The sequence below is a fragment of the Rousettus aegyptiacus genome, unplaced genomic scaffold, assembly GCF_014176215.1.
Source record: "Rousettus aegyptiacus isolate mRouAeg1 unplaced genomic scaffold, mRouAeg1.p scaffold_m13_p_1, whole genome shotgun sequence".
NCBI classification, from domain to species: Eukaryota; Metazoa; Chordata; class Mammalia; order Chiroptera; family Pteropodidae; genus Rousettus; species Rousettus aegyptiacus.
The window spans coordinates 19,327,210-19,346,209 of record NW_023416284.1 but is presented as its reverse complement, the minus strand read 5'-3'; the positions used below and the strand labels follow the sequence as shown (position 1 = coordinate 19,346,209).

Below are 19,000 nucleotides of genomic sequence, written 5' to 3'. Positions count from 1 at the left end.
TGCCTGATTGCCTACAGTCCAGTAATTTTTTCATGCCTCTATGCCTTCACACATTATTTTTGCCTAGGAATACTCTTCTACTTTGTCTAAGTAAAATATATCTCATTCTTTTTTCATACCCTGCTCAAATGCTTCTTTCTCTATGAAACGTTCCCTCCCTCACTCCCATCTGTGGACCACAAGAGAGTTAATCCCTCTTTGGTACTGTACCTTGTATAGCATTCTCACCTCTTAAAACTAACATGGCTGTTTTTCCTGCTGACTGAAATCTTCCTGAGAGCAGGGATTATATCTTTTTTTTTAATCTCTAACAGCGCCTACCACTAATGACATGCTCTGATGTTTACTGAGCAGTTGATTAGGACATTTGTAAAATATTTTGCTTAAATTAGTGCTTTATTCATGCTTTCTGTGGGAAATCCCAAATAGATTTTGGCTCTGCACAATATGTGCAGGCCTCAAAGAGGAAAGTCTGGAAATACCACCGAAGTACTGTGAGAGATGGTGAATTGCATTCTCTCTTAGTTACAAAGCTAAAGATTTCAACAGTGTCTTCTCTAGAGGAGGATCAACAGCTTGAACAAAAAGATTTCAGCTATTTTAAGCTTTCCTGATTATTTAGGTAGCAAACATCCAGACACAAAAATGATTGTTTATATAAAGTATGTTGGGTTCCACACATGAATGAGCTATTGACAGGGAACGAGGAGTTGTCTATTACGTATTTCTTTGACATATAACACTGAACTCATTTCTAGATGAGGAAAGTGCCTTGCTTAAAGGGACAGGAAAAATGAAAGTGCCTTGCTTAAAGGGACAGGAAAAACAACTTTTCACTTAGAAAAAAAGTACATGGCGAAAGTAAATCAGATTTGGAGGAAATTTTGTGTAATACCAATGATGTTAAAGAAAATTGCTGTTCTTTTTCTATGTGACATTTTAGACCATTTCTGTTGGCTTTAATATATTTTTCAAATAGTTACAGGTTATGTAAATATAAACACTTTTGTATTTTCCTTATTTACTTAATAGCTCATTGTATAAACATTTTTATATTTGGTCTTCAGAGTTATTTTTAGGAGTTGTTTAACAATAGGTACCAATTATTGAGGACCTTCTGTGTGCCAAGCACATACTATTTGTCATCCTCACAACAACCGTAAGAAATAAATGTTGTTATTCCCATCTTATAGACCAGAAACAAGTTCAGAGAGGGTTAGTGGACCAATAACACATAACTTTTACATAGCAAAGACTAGTTCAGTCTGACCCTAAATCCCCACTCTTTCCACTCTGCTATCCTATCTCTAGCATGAGAACTCATAGTGTTACAATGCGTTTATGAGCCAAAACTTAATAAACTGTATATTTTTTTCTGTTTGACATTAGGTTATTCTCAGCTCAGCTGTTTCTCTTACCTTTCCTACCCAGACGTATTTTAATAAATATGCTTTTCCATAGTGTATATACATATTATGACATCAAATGAAAATTTTTTAAGCCTCTATCTTTGTTACTTTGTTATATAATTTTTTGCATGCAGTCATAATGCCTTTTTCAAATGACATGTTTACTTGTTTTTTTGCATAGTAATAATAGTTTATTTTTAATTGCTAAGAATCAGAGTTTGAAGCATTTTTTAGTTTTTTAATTCCTAATTTATTTTGTCATGATTTGGAAATAACTTATACATTCTATTATTTTTTGCTAAACTTTATCTTAATATTTGACATTCATTAGTTGTTATCTATCTAGTCAAATATACTAACTTTGACTCTCTTTTTAGAAAGAGGAGAGTGTTACATCTTTGGTAGAAATCCTATATTTTGTGGTAAAGTAATTCTTGGCCCAGTGGTAGTTTAAGAAGGAGTTACCAATTTCTCTAGGCAGTTGACTCTTTAGTAACTAGTTTATTGCTGTTTATAACTTGATTTCTGAGAGCACCTTTTTGTTTTACAGGTGTGGGACCTGCGCCAAAATAAGCTTACCTATACGATGAGAGGCCATGCGGATTCAGTGACTGGCCTGAGTTTAAGTTCTGAAGGCTCTTATCTCTTGTCCAATGCAATGGACAATACAGGTAACTTTGTAAAGGAAAGCATTCTTAAGTTCCCAGTCATTGCGGGTCATAAAGAAAGTAGGCCTTGGGTGCTAGAAGTGTGTGCTGGGATACATGAGGGTCCAAGGAAGGAGGGCAGCTCACAGATTTTCACCAGGGCAATTAGGAGGACACGTAATAGAAAAAGCTTTGAAGAAAGAGATGGTCAAAGAGCCAGGACTCTAGTCCCAGAGATGCCATCTAATCCCTGAGCAGCTTTGCACATAACATTTCTCTAAGCATCAGTTTCTACATTGGTAATATAAGAAGATTGGACTTTACTTTTAAGGCCCATTTTAGCTCTGGCATACTGTGGATTCAAGTAGGGGACAAGAAACTCTTGGTAATAAGTATATTGAAAAAGATGAGGGTCTTAAGATTTATCTTAGACAGTTCTCAGATACTTCAGAGAGCACCAAACTTGGATGATCAGTAGACCTATTGATATCTTGATTTTGCTATCTGCCAGTATGTCTTCCCTCCCCACTCCAAAGCAGTGGTGTGATAAGAGAACCTCATTAAAACATGTCAGCTTTCTGAATTTACACAAACACTCTTGTCTGTTTTTGAGTTGTCGTGTGGCAGGATGGGTATCGCAGAAAAGGAAGATGACTTGCTGGATTATATGCTTAATTGAGAAGAGGTTGGAAATGCCTCTCTGATATGTAATTTCATAGGTTTGTCAGGAGCAAAAATGTTTTCACTGGCATTTAAAAATGAAAACAGTGTATAGGCACTCACTAGATGCTTAATAATGTGTCGAATGAGTTAACATTCTTACCATATGACTGGATTCTTAGGTCAGTAGCAAACTTTTACACATAACTTCGCCTTTTTATGCCTCTCTGAGTTCAAGGATTATTATTTTTTCCACACTCAAAATGATATCACTCAGATTCTACTATAGGTATAGCTTTAATTAACAACAGCTGTAGCTACCGCTTAGTGTGGGTATTTATACACATATCCTGATTTTGATGGATTTACAGTGATATTCTGGCATTGGTCACAGTAGAGAAAGATGAGATTCCCTAATTGGTTATTAAAATAATGAGAACTTTTTGTTATGGCAATATAATAAAATTACAAATTTTTTGTTTATAGCCTCCAATCTTTTAGAGCCCTTTCACATATATCATTTTATTTGATCCTTAAAATACTCTTACTAAAAAGAAAAACAAAATAAAAAGTGATATTCTCATTTTACAGAGGAGACCAAAACACAAAGAATCTCACTATTTACCTGATAACACCCATATATAAAACAGAGCTAGAATTAGAATCAAAGTTCACTTTTAATATGTTTGACTTTGTTCAAGTTTAGGCTGTCAGGTGCTCATGAGCAAAATTAGAAAAGGTTAGTTCTGAGTTTGTTTTTTATAGACTGAATGTCACAGTAGTCAGTGGTAGTTAGATTGTCATATGATAACTTCGCTAGATGTGACTCTTTGGGTTGGCAGAGGAATCATTTGCAGAATGTTTTGTTTAGTGTCATAGCCAGCTACTTAATGTCGTACATCCCTAGCAATAGGTTTGTCATTTCTCCTTCCTACCCCCTCAGCTTTCCTTTTTGTCATTAGACCTAGTTAATGGAACTTGATTGCATTTCATTCCTAATAGAAAAATCAAAGAGCCTCTCCAGGTAGCAGTATACCATGTTGGACCTCCTCCCCTCAGAAAATAGTACCAGTCATTGACATGGTACTGATTTTAGCTGGGTTCTCAGGAGGCTGTGGCTAATAACTATTTTACTTGGTTTATTCGAATTTGCAGTGCGGGTCTGGGATGTCCGGCCATTTGCTCCCAAGGAGAGATGTGTAAAGATATTTCAAGGAAATGTGCACAACTTTGAAAAGGTGAGTTCTACACAGCAAAGGAGTTCTACTGTTCATTTGATTCAAAGAAACATTTAAGGTGGTGCTAAGGTGCAATATCTATGTATATCAAATCATTATGTTGTACATCTAAAACTAATACAATGTTACATGTCATTTATATCTCAATTTAAGAAAAAAAAAAGATGATACTAAGGCTAGAGAGCGGTAGTCCACTAAGAAGGGGTTATATTCCGATAACACTGTTCTCCCTCAAAACTGTTCTTGCCAGAAATAAAACTAATAGAAGGATAGAGCAGAAGGCAATCACGTAGATTGTGGTGAAGCCAACTCTCAAATTTAGAACTACTGATTTCGACAAGACACTCTTACCCTTTTAATTCCTTAGTAACTTTGACCCTCTTAGGTCAGTGTTCTAAATGAGACCCACACTCCCATAGCTGTTAACCAGATGGGCTCTCTCACCCTCCCAGTGACCAGCTCTTAGAGCCCTGAGAATACATGTCTCCCCTCAGTAAGCATCACAGCCCAAGTTCTGAGAGACAGAAATTTTTTCTAAACTGTCAAATCCAAGGTCAGCTCTTAAAAACAGCTTTTTCTTCAGATAATTTGATATAGAAACTAATGTGCTTCTTTTGAGAGCACATTGAAATTCACTTTTACTTTATAAACCAAATCTTATTTTTTTGTTGCATTTTGTTTTGTTTTTATTTTCCTTCAAGATAAACACAACATGTTTTTAATGAGGATCACGATAAATGGAGCAAAGGGAGCTTCCATTTGTAGGCAAAACAAAATTTTGTTGCTAGGTCCACTCTACTAAGAATTCAGCATTTTCTACGCTTTTTATATGGTATGAAGTTATAAAATATGCTCTCTTGGGCCACAAAATACAAGATAATTGCTGATCATCTTTTTGGGGAGAATAATTAAAACTACTTAAGAAATTTAAAGTCTCTTAGTGATTCTATAGTCTAATAAAGAAGGGTTTGGTATATTACTGTATTCATTGGATTCCTGCTTATTTATCATTTTAGAATCTTCTGAGATGTTCTTGGTCACCTGATGGAAGCAAGATAGCAGCTGGCTCAGCCGACAGGTAAGGATTACTGGGCTTAAGGTAAAGAATGATGGGGCTGTGTAGGTATCTAATGTTTAATACATTAAGTGCGGATACTGAGCTACAATAGACATAGAGTTATAGCTGTATTCAGAGATGAAGCCATGTGCAGTACGAAGGTTTTAAAAATCATGTCAGACAAACACATCATTTCTACCCTCTTTGGATACATTTTAGACCCAGAGAGTAAACAGTTTCTTTGATTCTGTTGTGTCCCTTTGCCATCATAACAAAATTCAGACTCATAATCTGACTCCCGTTTTTTTTGTTGTATTCTTCTGCCATGCTTCAGTTCCTTCAAACAGCATGCTCTCCTCCACCATCCCCACGGGGCTTCACTCACATGGAACTACTCCCTTTCTTACATCTCTTGTGCCTCCAGGCTTCTCTCTCAGGTCTCCTCTTCTCAATTATCCAAACTCTTATATCTCTCTAGTAATCACCTCTATGTTATGCCTCTAAACTTTCCCTGGCCCTCTCTCTCCCTTACCTTTGGGCATAACTAATTTCCCTTTGTTTTGAGCTATAGTCACACTTGGTACATCTAACCTTTATTGGCCTTTATTACACCTTACAGTCAGACAAACAGTGGGGCCTGCTGTTATTTGCTCCTGGAGGTCAGAGAATGATTCTTAGTTATCTGAACCCAGGGTAAAGCTTGACCTATTCATGAATATTACATGAATGAATTCCTTGCTCAAGGATGGCAGTTAAATTTTGGTGACCTGTACTTTGAAGGGAGTCAGAGGTTAAATAGGGATGCCCAGGTGCCCAAGCTATTGGGCCACAGATGTGGAATGGTAAAGAATGAGAAAGCCTTCTGACGGCAAGCTGTGGATCTAGCTCCCATCTTTCTCGCCCTTTAGAGCAGGGGTCCTTGACCCCTGGGTCATGGACCGGTACAAGTTCATTGCCAAGAAAAATGGACAATTATTTAGCTACTTTCTGCAGGGGGGAAAGAATCCAGGTGAAACAGTACCACATTGATAGTTTGAGTCCTGATGGATTAGAGAACTGCCTTGAAGAGAGGATCTAAGGGATTTTCAGTTGTTAGGTTACTAAAGATCTTAAACAGGTCCACAGCCTAAACTATCTTACATTCTGACAGAGTAGGCACCATTCTAAGTATTTTTACATTATTCTCAGCAGAGAGATTGTATCTTATGTAATTAAGCTTTTAAATGATATTTGCCTGTGCTTTCCTTTTAAATAGTTTGTTTCTGACATTGGTTCTTCTGACTTTCAATGTCCTCTCTTTCCTCTTTCCTTCCCCACTGTTCCTTTATACCTTACATGTGGAAGCATGGCTCTGGTCTGGGGAAAGTCTGCTTGCCTACCTGCTAGGGGTTGGCCAGATTTCACAGGCCTCCTTGCCAATTAGCCCCAAATCAGCAAGCAACTCTGTTACATAAGGAGCCTGGTTCCTGCTGAATGTTGCCATGCCAAAGTAAGGAGAAGACATGGAACCCCTCTAAATTTAGCACCTAATTGGCAGCCATGGAGAGTACGGCCTTGAAGTAAACCTTTGGAGATCTGGGTTTCTGTTGGCCTTTATGTGCCTGGGAAATGTATCCTTCTCAAAAAATTGCTTTTCAGCTTGGCCTGGATTCGGCACATTTCCCCTCTCTACTTGCAAATCACCTACCTCCTCATGTTCAGATTTGAAATCCATCAACAGTCCTATCAAAGACTGCAGGAAAACTGGCCAGTCTTTCTGTTATGAGTGATTCACTCAGCCTATTGATTTCATGTGATTCTGTTTTGAAAACAACTATATTTGTCATAACAATAGCTATCAATTGTATATGCCAGGCACTTTGCATACATTATCTTATTATTTCTCTCAACCAAGCTGTGAGATCAATATTGTCTTTATTCTTACAGCTAAAGAAAGAGAAGCCTAGAAAAGTTAAATAAATGTCTAAGGTTACTTAGCTATATAAGTAGTTGGATTGAGACTTGAACCCAGGTCTTTCTAACTCCAGAGCTCATAGATTTTTTTCACTATGCCACATCGTCCTTCACTGGATTAATGAGGACAGTTATTTGTGCATGGCAGGAGAGAAGACGGTAGGGAGAACGTGAGCATCGGAGCCAAGGAGTCTGTAGCCATATGGGGTTCCTGCTTCTCTTCCATCTTGCTTGGAACTCATGTTTAGTTCCTATGGAGTCCAGCTCTTTTATATAATTAAGAAGCTCTTATTTATTTACATTTTAGACCATAAGTGTTTGAGCAGAACTAGGCATTTTATAATCAAGTACTGGCGAGTATACCCTTTTAGGTATAGACTGAACAAAACAAATAATGTAAATAATCGAATAACCTGTTTGAAAACCACCAGCCCTTTGAATTTACTGACAAATTATTTTTTGCATGGTCTTATGAAGATAATATCTCTACTTTACCTTAAGCTTAAAATGACCCAAGCAAGGTTGAGGGTCAAAGGAACTTCTTTTTTGGAGGGGGGGGGGGCAGGGGGAGTGAGACAAGGTGTTTGAGGGTGGTAAGAGAAAGAATACTGGAATATATTAAGAGTTCTAGTTTTAGTACTGCCACTGATGAACTGTATCACCTTGGAAAGGTCACTGTACTTTAGTTTTCTTAATCTATAAAATGAGTTTAGACTAGACGATTTCTGTTGGCCCTTTCCCATGCTAGAATTTCATATTCTTTCTGTTCATGAATTCAGTGCAAGATTTGGGTCAGTGTATATTTGGGTTATGTTTATATAACATAGATTTCCTGTTTCTTCTCTGGGCTCTGTGATTTGAATACAATACTAAAAAGTTCAAGTGAATCTACAACCTAGGCTCCCAACCTGCCATGAAATGGATTACCTTTAAGACATTCCTGGATGAATATAACGTTAACTACAGCTTAATTATATTGGGTGATCTTTGAGAAAGATTTCTATGTGGGGTCTGTAGGAAAAACTTTGTCTTTTTCATGTTCTTCCCTTTTTCAGAAGCTTGTGTTTGAAAATATCAGTAATGCTCATAATTTTGGCTATGCCTCTTTCTCCACTCAGTTGCTTACAGTCAGGGTCCATGCCATTTTTCAATATCGGTATTCCTAGTTTCTAAAAGTCAGAATACAGTTCAGTAGATAGAGGGTGAATAAATAAATTATTGCTTTTATTTCTCATAAAAAGCCATGCTTCTACTTTACTCTCAGCTCTGGGAGGCCTTAGCTTTGCTCTTCATGATACCTTGCAGGTTTGTGTATGTGTGGGATACCACAAGCAGAAGGATTTTGTATAAGCTGCCTGGCCATGCTGGCTCCATCAATGAAGTGGCTTTCCATCCCGACGAGCCTATCAGTAAGTCTGTTCAGACTGTGGGGGAAAAGAAACTATGGGAAACTTCTGACAGGGGCCCTGAGAATACAGAGGCAGAGCTGGATGTCTGTTTTCTGTGAATGTTCATGCAGTCAGTCTTTATGGGCATCACTGACGGTCTCGCTGTTATTCTAAGTAGTAAGGGTAAGCCCAGTGTTTTATTTTCTTCTCAGTCTCAGAGGGAGCTTGATTAGTCTAGTTCTTGTGAGTTTACTTGTTTTAGGTCGGTTTCAATGAAGTATTAGGATAAAAGAATGATATTTCTTAATACTCATATTTAAATTGTAACTTAACTCATTTTATTGGCTAGCTAAACTAAATAATGGGCCTTGAATTTAAGGAGAAAATGTAACTTTCTCCAGGGCTAAGAACATTTACAAAATGACTGGCACAGACACTGATTCTGCTCTTCTAGAACGACTTAGAAGGTTTTTTTTCTTAGGGTTTAACTAACAGGAGACATCAGGATTTAGAGACTGATCATGTATTCCCCATAGCACAGTTCACCCTCACAGTTTTGAGAGGACGTGGATTGAAAAGCCAGGCTATAGTTTCCTGTGAATGGTGTTTTAAGAGGAGGGGGATTTAAGCTAAATCCAATTGCTCTTTTATACCAAAATTGGCTCTTGACATAAGAGCCCTTGAGCACCAACTCTCTCTGAGCCTTCATTATTTCCAGTTATCTTCTCTGTTCTTTTCATCTCAGTTCTATCAGCATCCAGTGACAAGAGACTGTACATGGGGGAGATTCAGTGAAGATAAGAAATGGAAGACTCCAAGGCTGCTTGACCTTGAGACTTCAGACTGCATCTTGGCATCATATGGTGCCCAGGCCAGTATCTTCCCTTCAGATGAATATCATTACTAGCAAGAAACTAAGAGGAGGCGGCCGTATTCCAGCAACCACACGTATCCAGTTTCAACAGAATGATTAAGGCAAGCTTACAGTGGCCTCTGAAAACCACCTGCCAGATTTCAGGGACTCTTTGGTTTTTTCCTTTTGTTTTGTTTTGTTTTCTTCAAAGGGACAGATATTGTTTGGTTTGTAGTTTCCTATTTTCTAATTCAGGCCGAAGCCAGAGAACGTGACTAAAATTTGTTGGGGATTTTTTTTTTAATTCAATAACTGCATTGTATATTTTCTTTCTGTGTTTCTCTGAGTCATTTTGTATTAAAAGCCAAATAGATGCCTTTTTACAAGAGCCATGTAGATTGGATTTATTGTTGTCCTTTCTTTGCTGCTTGATCACTAAATTTGAGTAGGACGTAATATGGACAGGGGATACATCCAGTTAAACATCCGAGAAGGTGTTTACTGGGATGTTTTGGGCTTTTTTCCCCCTTTTCTGTTTTTGTGGGTTTACTCACTCATGAAAATGACAAACAGAATAATTATCAGTAGCAAATACTGCTCTCCTGCTGGAAGCATAGTAGTAAAGAGGTGATAAATAGGTCTGAAAGAATCTGGTTCTCATTTACTTTTCCATGATCTTTAATGAACAGGGTTTTTGTATACTCTGCCTCCTGCCCAAAACACTTCTAAGTGGTAATCCCTACACTGAGGGTTCCTACGGTGGGCAGATTTGGGGCTGTCTCAGCTGGTAGAAATGACATTGGCTGGAAGACTGCATCAAACTCAACTCAAAAGGAATATGAAAAAGTTTCAGTGTAACTGGGCCGTGACATTAAGATTTGTTTATGATTTTGCTTGCCTGTCTCTCTTTCCTAAATTGACAGGGTTATTAAGAAATGCTATTAGTTGTCTTCTACCCCCAAGACAGATTACTGTCTCCCTGAATCACTGGGTGACTATGGCTAGCACACAGACCAGCACTAATGGATTCCACCTGACACTAGGGAGTGGCGTGTGTCTTTTCTGAATCTCATATCTCATCACAGAGGTGTTCACACCTCTGACCTGTTCTGAACATGATTGGTTTTATACTTTTAGCTCACAAACCTGAATCATCTATGTATCTTAAGTTGTAAGAAAGGGGATAGTTTTAAGTGAGCACATGTCCAATATTTAACTCATTGATGAAGGAACCAACAGGATGATAAAGCTGTCAAATCAGTTACTTTTAATACAGTGAATGAAGTTTGAATAAAATATACTGGAAACATCAATTTATTGTGCCTGAGAGAGTTAAAGTTAAGTTTCACAGATTATGTGATTGTGCTTAAATTGGGACTTAGAGAATGAATAGGACTTTTTCAGGTGGACAAAGAATGTATGCATCAAACTTACACATGGTTAGAGATGGGAGCAGCATGTAGTAAAGTTATAGAATTAAGTAGGAGCAAAATCCTGGAGAGCTTGTATTTCATGTACTTGATCCTATAGGCTAAGGTTTCCTAAAGTGTATTGCAGAGAACAGTGTTTCCCAAGTATGTTAGATACATTGGGGCATAAAGATTCCATGCTCAAGTAAATTTAGGGATTCCTGTGTCAGATAAAGTCAAACAGGTTTCTTTACTGGAGGACTGCTTAGAGCCTTTACCGTACAAAGTGTAGTGGGATCTTAAAAGGGAATGATGACTCAGATTTCAGTCCTGAGCAATAATTATATATAAGGTCATGACTTCAACCAGGAGAGATTTGGCAAAAGATGTTTTGCAAGCTGCTCCTCACACCTGTAGCACTATGACAGGTTACTCCTTAATCCCTGTGAATATCCACATACCTCACAATTGGTCCATTACCCTCCACTCACCCATTTTCTTGGCTTGAGGTAAAACAAGGCTTGAACCTTGACATTGCACTTTTAAAAACCTACCAATCCCTTGAGAAGTTGGCAATGAGTGGGAAGAACCAAGGCCCTGGAGACTGTAAGGGCTTCCCTCTAATCGTAGCATCTTCACTCTTCCCAAGTGTCTTTTTCAAAGGCTGGGTAGAAGCCATTAGCAGGAGATGACAGCACCACTTAGACTTTGAAGGAAATAGAGGCCCCGACTTGGGGAATAAAGGTTTGAATATAAAACATCCCCAGAGGGTGCAAATTGTATTCTCGCTTTGGGAGAGAGAGATTGTTCCCGGATGAATAATGGCATCTCTGGGTTTCAGTTAATTTTCCTTTATGATTTCCACAGTCTCTAGCACTTAATACTGTTGGCACTTAAAAGAGCTAGATTTTTTTCTGAGTGGTTGAGTTTTATGGACTGACTTGTCAGGGAGGTGGATTTGGACAGCTCAGGGCTCTTATCAGAGTTGCCTCTTTACAGCAAAGCTATAGTTATTTGTTTCTCACAGATAGACCTAGAGTCTGCTACTTTTTAACAGTTAAGGTGTGTGAATGGGAAACTGAGGTCAGTGAGAGCTCTGAGCAATTTGAGGCTGTTGGCAGTTGAGCCTGAGGAAAAGGCTGTCGGGCCATTTAAGTTAGAACAGGATTGCTCCTTCCAAGAGACTTTAAGACTTGACAGCTATGTCCCAGGACAGAGGGAGGAGCCAGGCTTAAAAGTCAGCCTTATTCATGTGGGACCAAATGAAGCCAAGTCTGATTTCGGAGACTGCCCTCTGGTCAATTGTCTCTGTCCCCAAGACCCATAAATGACCCTTCTCTGAAAAAATGCTGCATCAAGCCCTGAGCTATCCCAAACTCTTTTTTTCTAGACTTCAACTTTTCTCACTTGCATCTGCAACCCACCTAGACTCTTAGATTCTTTTCAACTTACATCCTCTAGAGCAGCGGTCGCCAACCTTTTTGTGAGAATCTAATGCCTGATGATCTGAGGTGGAGCTGAGGCGGTGATGCTAGTGCTGAGGAGCAGCTGCACATACAGATGAAGGTTAGCTTGCTCACTTTACCACTACTCACCTCCTGCTGTGTGGCCTGGTTCCTGACAGGCCCCAGACCATACTGGTCCGCAGCCCTGGGGCTGGCGACCCCTGGTCTAGAGCGGTAGTTCTCAACTCTGTGCAATTTTACCACCCGAAGGACATTTGGCAGTGTCTGGAGACATTTTGATTGTCACAACTGGAGGGATGCTATGCACATCTTATGAGTAGAGGCCAGAAGTGCTCAAAGAACAAGTGCCCCAAAATGTCCTTAGTAGTGCTGTTGAGAAACCCTACTCTAGAACTGTGATTCTCAAAATGTGGTCTCAAACAGCATTATCAGTATCACATGAGAACTTGCTAGAAAAGCAAATTCTAGAGCTCCACCTGAGACCTACTGAATCAGAAATTTTGGGGAAAGGAAGTATTCAGCAGTCTGTTTCAACAAGCCCTCCAGGTGATTCTGATGCAAATTTGAGAACCACTGCTCTTCACACACACAGTTTTTGTCTTTCCTAGGAACCTTGTCTATTTATTCATTAATAGTTTTCTGTATCTATGTTCTTTTCGGCAGTGCTGTACATGAATTATCTCATTTGGTTGTCATATATGGGGATAATGGGACAACAGGTTCAAAGAGAAGTAACACCCAAGATCAGCTAACTGTTAAGTGGCAAAGCCAGGATATAAGCCCAGCTGGAGCTCTTATCACCACGATGTAGGCTTTAGTGGCTTTCAGCCTTAGAGTGCACATAGAATCACCTTGGGAACCTTTAAAAATCCAGATCCTTAGATCATACCCCAGCCCAATTGAATCAGAATCTCTGGGGTGAGAATCAGTCATTTTTTAAGCTGCTTTAGTGATTGCAATGTGTAATCAAGGTTGAGGATAGTGGTGTTAGCCATGGTTATGACTTGCCAGAAGGGCAGTATAAAGCCACAGTGACTTCCTCTGTCACCCCAAGCTCTCAAGGAAACCACTGCTCTAACACATGCTGTGGGTGAGCTTAAGAACACTTCCCAAAGCCCATGGCTTAGCTAAAACTTAGGATCTAGGCCAGAGAGCAGAGGCCAATCCACTGTGGTCTTCTCTACCTGGTGGGACTATGGGGCTTTGTGTAGAAAAATACCATTGACCTTTCTTCAAAGACCCAAGTATAGCATCTGGAGGGACTAGGGCTGCAAAGGACCTTACTTAGGTCATCTAGTCCAACCTCCTTTTATGGAAGGGGGGACTGGGAGAAGATAAGGTTTTCCCAAGGTCACATGCATATTGTTAGTTGTTTTGCTCTCATTCAGGGAGCATTTATTCAACACCCCTCTGTGCTGGGCCCTGAGAATACAGAAGCAACTGAGTCATAGCCTCTGGAGGTTCACAGTGGGAACAGAAACAAAAATCAGGACTTCTCAAATTTTCCCATAAGTGTCTAATGGCAGGGGAGAATGAACTAGGACAGGGACTCCTGAAATTAATAGCTTTGAAAGTTTACCATGAATCTTTAAACTCTGATTCACCCCCAACTTTTTATTTTGAAAATTTTCAAACAAAAATTATATAAAGACAATCCCTGACTTAACAATGGTTCAACTTAAATTTTTTCCACTTTACAATGGTACAAAAAGCATTTCACATTCAGTAGAAACCAAACTTCAAATTTTGAATTTTGATCTTTTCCTGGGCTAATGATATATACAATATATACAGTATGATGCTCTCATGATCCTGGGCAGTGGCAGCTCCCAGTCAGCCACATGATCATGAGGATAAACAACCGATACTCTACAGTGGTATTAAATGCATTTTTGGCTTAGGATATTTTCAACTTATGAGGGGTTTATCAGGATGTAAACCCCCATCACATGTTGAGGAGTATCTGTATGTTCCACCTAGATTCCATAATCTCTGTCTCTCATACACATATATAACTTTCAATTACTATTGGAAGATGGTAACATAATTCTTTACTCTTAAATATTCCTAAATACTTTAGCAGGTATCTCTTAAGAATGTTCTCTTTTATAACCACAATATCATTCCCACGCCTAAGAAAATTAACAGCAATTCCATGATACCATCTAATGAGCCAATTAAAATTTCCTCTGTATCAAAAACCTTCTATAGCTATTTTTTCAATCAAGAATCAATAAGCTTCATGCATTTGACTATTCTGTCTTTCCAATGTATCTTTAATCTTAAACAGTCTCCTTACCTTTTTTCCCAGTGAAATTGACTATTTAAATGTATGTGGTCTGTGTGCTGCTTCATAAAAATAGTTGTGCTTGTTTTATATTAATAAATGTTTTAAATCACTGAGCACCAAGTAGAATTGACATTTCAGAAAGATGTACCGCATTTATTTGTGCTTTGTGTCTTATGTACATGTTTTAGAAACATATAAATAAGCAATTCAAATACAATCTAATACATACTGTCAGAGGTATACCTACAAACTAGAGGCAGTGCCTAAGGAGCAGTTAGGGAAAGTTTTACTGAGGAAATGACACTTATAGTGAATCCTAAAGGAGCGTTGGAAATTGGGGAGAAGAGAAGGAGCTGGGATGGGGGAAGGTGTAAGTACATATAGTCTAAGTAATGGAAAAAACGTAGACAACTGTACAGATCGCCAAATTTAGTATATTCAAATCGACACAGCACGTGGTAGTGACAGCATGTTGGGGGAGTGACAGATGAGTAGAAACCTTGGAGAGCGTTGGAGCCAGATTGCAAGGGGTCACGAAAGCCAGCTTGGTAGATTTGGGTTTTGTGCTATGAAAAGGGAGCCAGCAGAGGTTTCTTGGTTGTGGTTAGAGGACCACACCTGAGGACGTTTTTGGTTCTGTATACTCTTTGAGAAGATTATTGTAGAGCACAGTTGTGGGAACAGAATATAGATAAGATCACTGTCTTTAAACATCAAAAGGATTCCTTGGAAAAGAGGAAACACTCTTATTCTGGGAGACAACAAAGTGGATTATAAGAAGGCACTTTTACACTCAAGGAAAGCAACTGAATCAGAGCTGTCCATACAGAGAATGCTACAAAGTTCCTCCCCTCTGGAGGTGTGCTAGCGGAAGCTGGATGAACATTTGACAGGAATGCCTGTGGTGTATTGATTTAGAGGTTTAGAGCTGCTCAACAGAATGTCTAAGGAGTATATTTTTAAAATACCCATAATCAGATCCCACCTCCAGAGATTTTGCTTGTGTTGGGCTGCTGTAGGGCCCTGATTCAGATGTAGGTCTGTATACTAACATTTGGGAGGACCTTTATGGTCTTTTTCAGCTCTACTGTTCTATAATTGTAGATGCTATTTTCCTCTGACTCTAAAATGGTAATTTTAGAATTCAATGAATTGTTTGCCTATGAAAGGATGCCTGGGTGAGGACTTAATAGAAAATGATAAGGGGTGTGGAGCCAGCAGGGGTATTGAGATGCCTGTGAGGGCATTTGGTACCTGCTCGAGGGACCAGGCCTGAGCTGCCTTTCTATCCTTGTTGGCCCTTGGACAAGCCTAGTACAACATAATAAAGGCCCAGGGAACCATGGGGCCAATTGTAGAGGGCCACTTACCATCTCTCAATGTCCCCAGCTCAGCTGGCCTGCTGGCAGACTTTAGCTGACAGTCCATGTGGTCTTCAGGGACTAGTGGAAAGGGAGATTTATCTTGGCTGTCAGAAGATTCTGAGCTAGTGATTCTGGACCCTACAGCCCCAGACAAGGAGATTGGACTTTCTACAAGCTTTACTGCCATCAGAGGTGTTCACAGAGTTTCATGACCTAGAACCCGCCCGTTCATATACACCCTCTTCTATCCTCTTCCTTTTCCCCTATCACTCCTCAGCAGAGATTTTTTTTCTTTTAAGATTTGCTCTGGAACTTAGGTTTTAAAGAAAGTTGATTGGAGAAGGATAGTGGCAGTAAGGAGGCAATAGGAAGTAAAAAGTATGTGCAGAAGTGTAAGGAAAAAAGGGGTCACAGTTCCTGAAATGTACCTTGCTATTAGACACTTCTGTGTCTGTACTTTTTCTGTCTGGTAACCTATATTTCAGCCATTATCTTTTCTCTGAAGTTTTCCATCACTATCCCCCAGCAAAGTTAACCATTCTTCCCACAATTCTGTTTGTGTACGTAGTAGATGCTATGCCATTCTGTGTGTTGCTTGTAACTATCCTTATATATTCTGCCTCTCCCACAGGCCCAAGAGTCATAAACTCAGATACATCAGGGGCCAGAGAGGAAAGGCGAATGGGTGAAGCCACTGGGTTTAAGAAAATAAGCAGTGGACGGTTTCACACATTGGTCAGTATGCTAACCCCCAGGCCTTTCTCCCAAGGATCCTCAGGGGCACCTGTGCTGTTCATTTTTGGTTCCAAAGCTTTTAGCTCAGTGCCTGGCACAGTAATGGAACTGGCCTGGAGGTTTTGAGATCCAGCTCTGCCCTTCACATGCTGTGCGATTTTATAGAATTCATTCAACCTCTGCCCTTCAGGTTTTTCCTCTATTCATCTCTCCCCTCTTCAAAAAAGGTGCCTTAAAGATCATCCAGACCAGTGGTTTTTCCACTTTGTTCCTGAAACCTTGGATTGAGGTATTGACTTGGAGGTCATCACAGAAGGCAAGGGCAGACAGTAGATTGCCAGTCCTCTCTCTCCATATAACCAGAGCAGTTCTACATTTTCCAGTTTTAGAAATGTATGATTTCTTTTGAAGATAAGGGTCTACTGCTAAAAAAGAAATGTTTGAAATCTGTAAGAACTGGAATAGGAATGGTATAAGTAAAGTAGTTCTGCCAAGGTGCAAATCCTGATTCTGCCACATCCTTGTATGACCCTGGGCAAGTGATCTTACCTCTAAGCCTCAGTTTTATCATCTAGAAAATGGGGATGGTGATAATCATACCTACTTCAGAGGTTTGCTGTGAAGTTTAATCAGTTGATGTGTAGAAGTTTCTCAGAACAGCACCTGGCACGGAATACTTAACAGGTGTTAGCGATTGTGATATAAATCAAAACAATGTTTAGTCTTTGTCCCATTCCTGGCCTAAAGCTTCCAAAACTCTCTAATGGCCTCAGTGTCTATTGTTACTCGTGAGCCTCTTTTGATCACACTTGAGTGTATTCTAGGGAGGTGACTTAGGATGAGACCCCTAGGTAGACTCAGAATGTGGCTGGTACCAAAAGACCAAGTGATTAGAGGGTGGAAACTTTCTGCATGGAGACTAAGCTCTATAAAAACTCTTGAACAATGAGATCCAGAGCAGCTTCTGAGTTGGTGAACTTGCTGAGAAGGTGGTACATCCCCACTGTACAGGGACAGAAGTGCCCAGCATCTTTCTAGACTTTGCTCCATATACCTCTTCATCTGGCTGTTCATTTGTATCCTTTATAATAAACCAGTAAAGGTAAGTAAAATAGTTATGTGAGCTGTTCACAAGCAAATTATCAAACCTGAGGAAGAAGTTGTAGGAACCCTCGATTTATAGCTAGTTGGTCAGAAGTAGGAGTGGTTGGAGACTTGCAACTGGCATCTGAAATGAAGACAGCCTTGTGGGACTGAACCCTTAAGCAGGGGGTCTGTGCTAACTCTGAGTAGTGTCAGCATCGAATGGAATTGCTGGACAACCAGCTGGTGTCAGAGAATTGGCTGGTGTCAGAAAACACCCCAGAAACTAATTAGTGGGCATGTTCAGTCCTCCAACTTGGAAGAAGGAGAAATAGGTGTAACATTTTGGCTACCTTATGAGTGAACTTTCTCAGAGGTTTTCAGTGTTTTACCCCATACAGGGACTGTAGTGGGAGATTCAGACACTGAAGCCAGGAACTTCTTAACAGCTCACAAGTCTCATCACTTCAGGAACTCCTACTGTGCCCCTCTCTGGGGCTGACCATGATTCTGCCTTCTCACTTGGGAGGCGTGGGTATATTCTGAATCATCTGTCCTTTGTTACTAAATTCTGCTTCATTCTCCCTACAATCTTTCCCTAGTTGAGGGGTTAGTCATCCTTTATGTCAACTTCTGCAAGTCCCTCCTGACGTCATCCCCAGCTACTAACCCACCCCCCAACTCCTTGCCAAAGCCGATGCCATCTGTTCCTACAATTAGATTGCCCTCCCCCTTAGTATCCCGGACTTGCAGGTGGTAAAGAGGACACAAGGTATACTGGGGCCCCAGGCTGGGAAGATCATTCATTTACCACATACTTGCTGACTCCTGACATGATCCGAGCCCTGTAGGATATAGAGAAAATTTATGACACAGTCACTGACTATGTAGAGCTCACAGTCTCTTGGGGAAAACAAACAAAATCAGACAAGTACAGTAAATCTCAATAACAGCTATAATAAAGGTGTGAGCCCAAAGGCAGGGCACCTCCCCCAGGTCAAAGTGACAGTTGAGCTGAAATTTGAAATTTATGTAGTTCTCCAGGCTAAGAATTTGGATGGGAGACGCAGTCTAGAAAGAAAACAACATTCACAAAGCGTGATGTGGATTCATCAGGGTGAGACTTGGACTAAGTAGAAACAGCCAAGGGGCAGAAGCTAGTTTTGCTGATGTCAGACAGGCCATCATCCTAGGTCGCATAGGACAGATTTAAGAGTGAGTCAGCCAAGTCTTGGAACAGAGAGTCATAGGCATGACATGATAGAGACAAAAACCTGGCAAGGGCTGGTCACAGTCCCAGTGGAATCTACTATTACCACAAGGATTAAATGAGGTGATGTACGTAAAGTACCTGGCTTAGAGTAAGCACTCAATAATTGATAGCTATTATTGTTATTATTACTGAATAGCTTTGGTAGCATCACAGAGGCAACTGGCAGAGACTTTAC

At 39.8% G+C, this 19,000-nt stretch overlaps 1 protein-coding gene across 1 annotated transcript in view; it reads left to right on the top strand.

The window, feature by feature from the left end:
• Positions 1-9,595, top strand: part of SNRNP40 (small nuclear ribonucleoprotein U5 subunit 40) — a 28,520-nt gene extending 18,925 nt beyond the window's left edge. The window contains exons 6-10 of the mRNA XM_016132073.2: positions 1,960-2,080; positions 3,872-3,954; positions 4,971-5,032; positions 8,270-8,373; positions 9,098-9,595. Coding sequence (XP_015987559.1) covers positions 1,960-2,080; positions 3,872-3,954; positions 4,971-5,032; positions 8,270-8,373; positions 9,098-9,147 — 420 coding nt within the window. The 3' untranslated portion in view covers positions 9,148-9,595. The remainder of the gene's footprint in view (positions 1-1,959; positions 2,081-3,871; positions 3,955-4,970; positions 5,033-8,269; positions 8,374-9,097) is intronic.
• Positions 9,596-19,000: the final 9,405 nt, after the last annotated feature.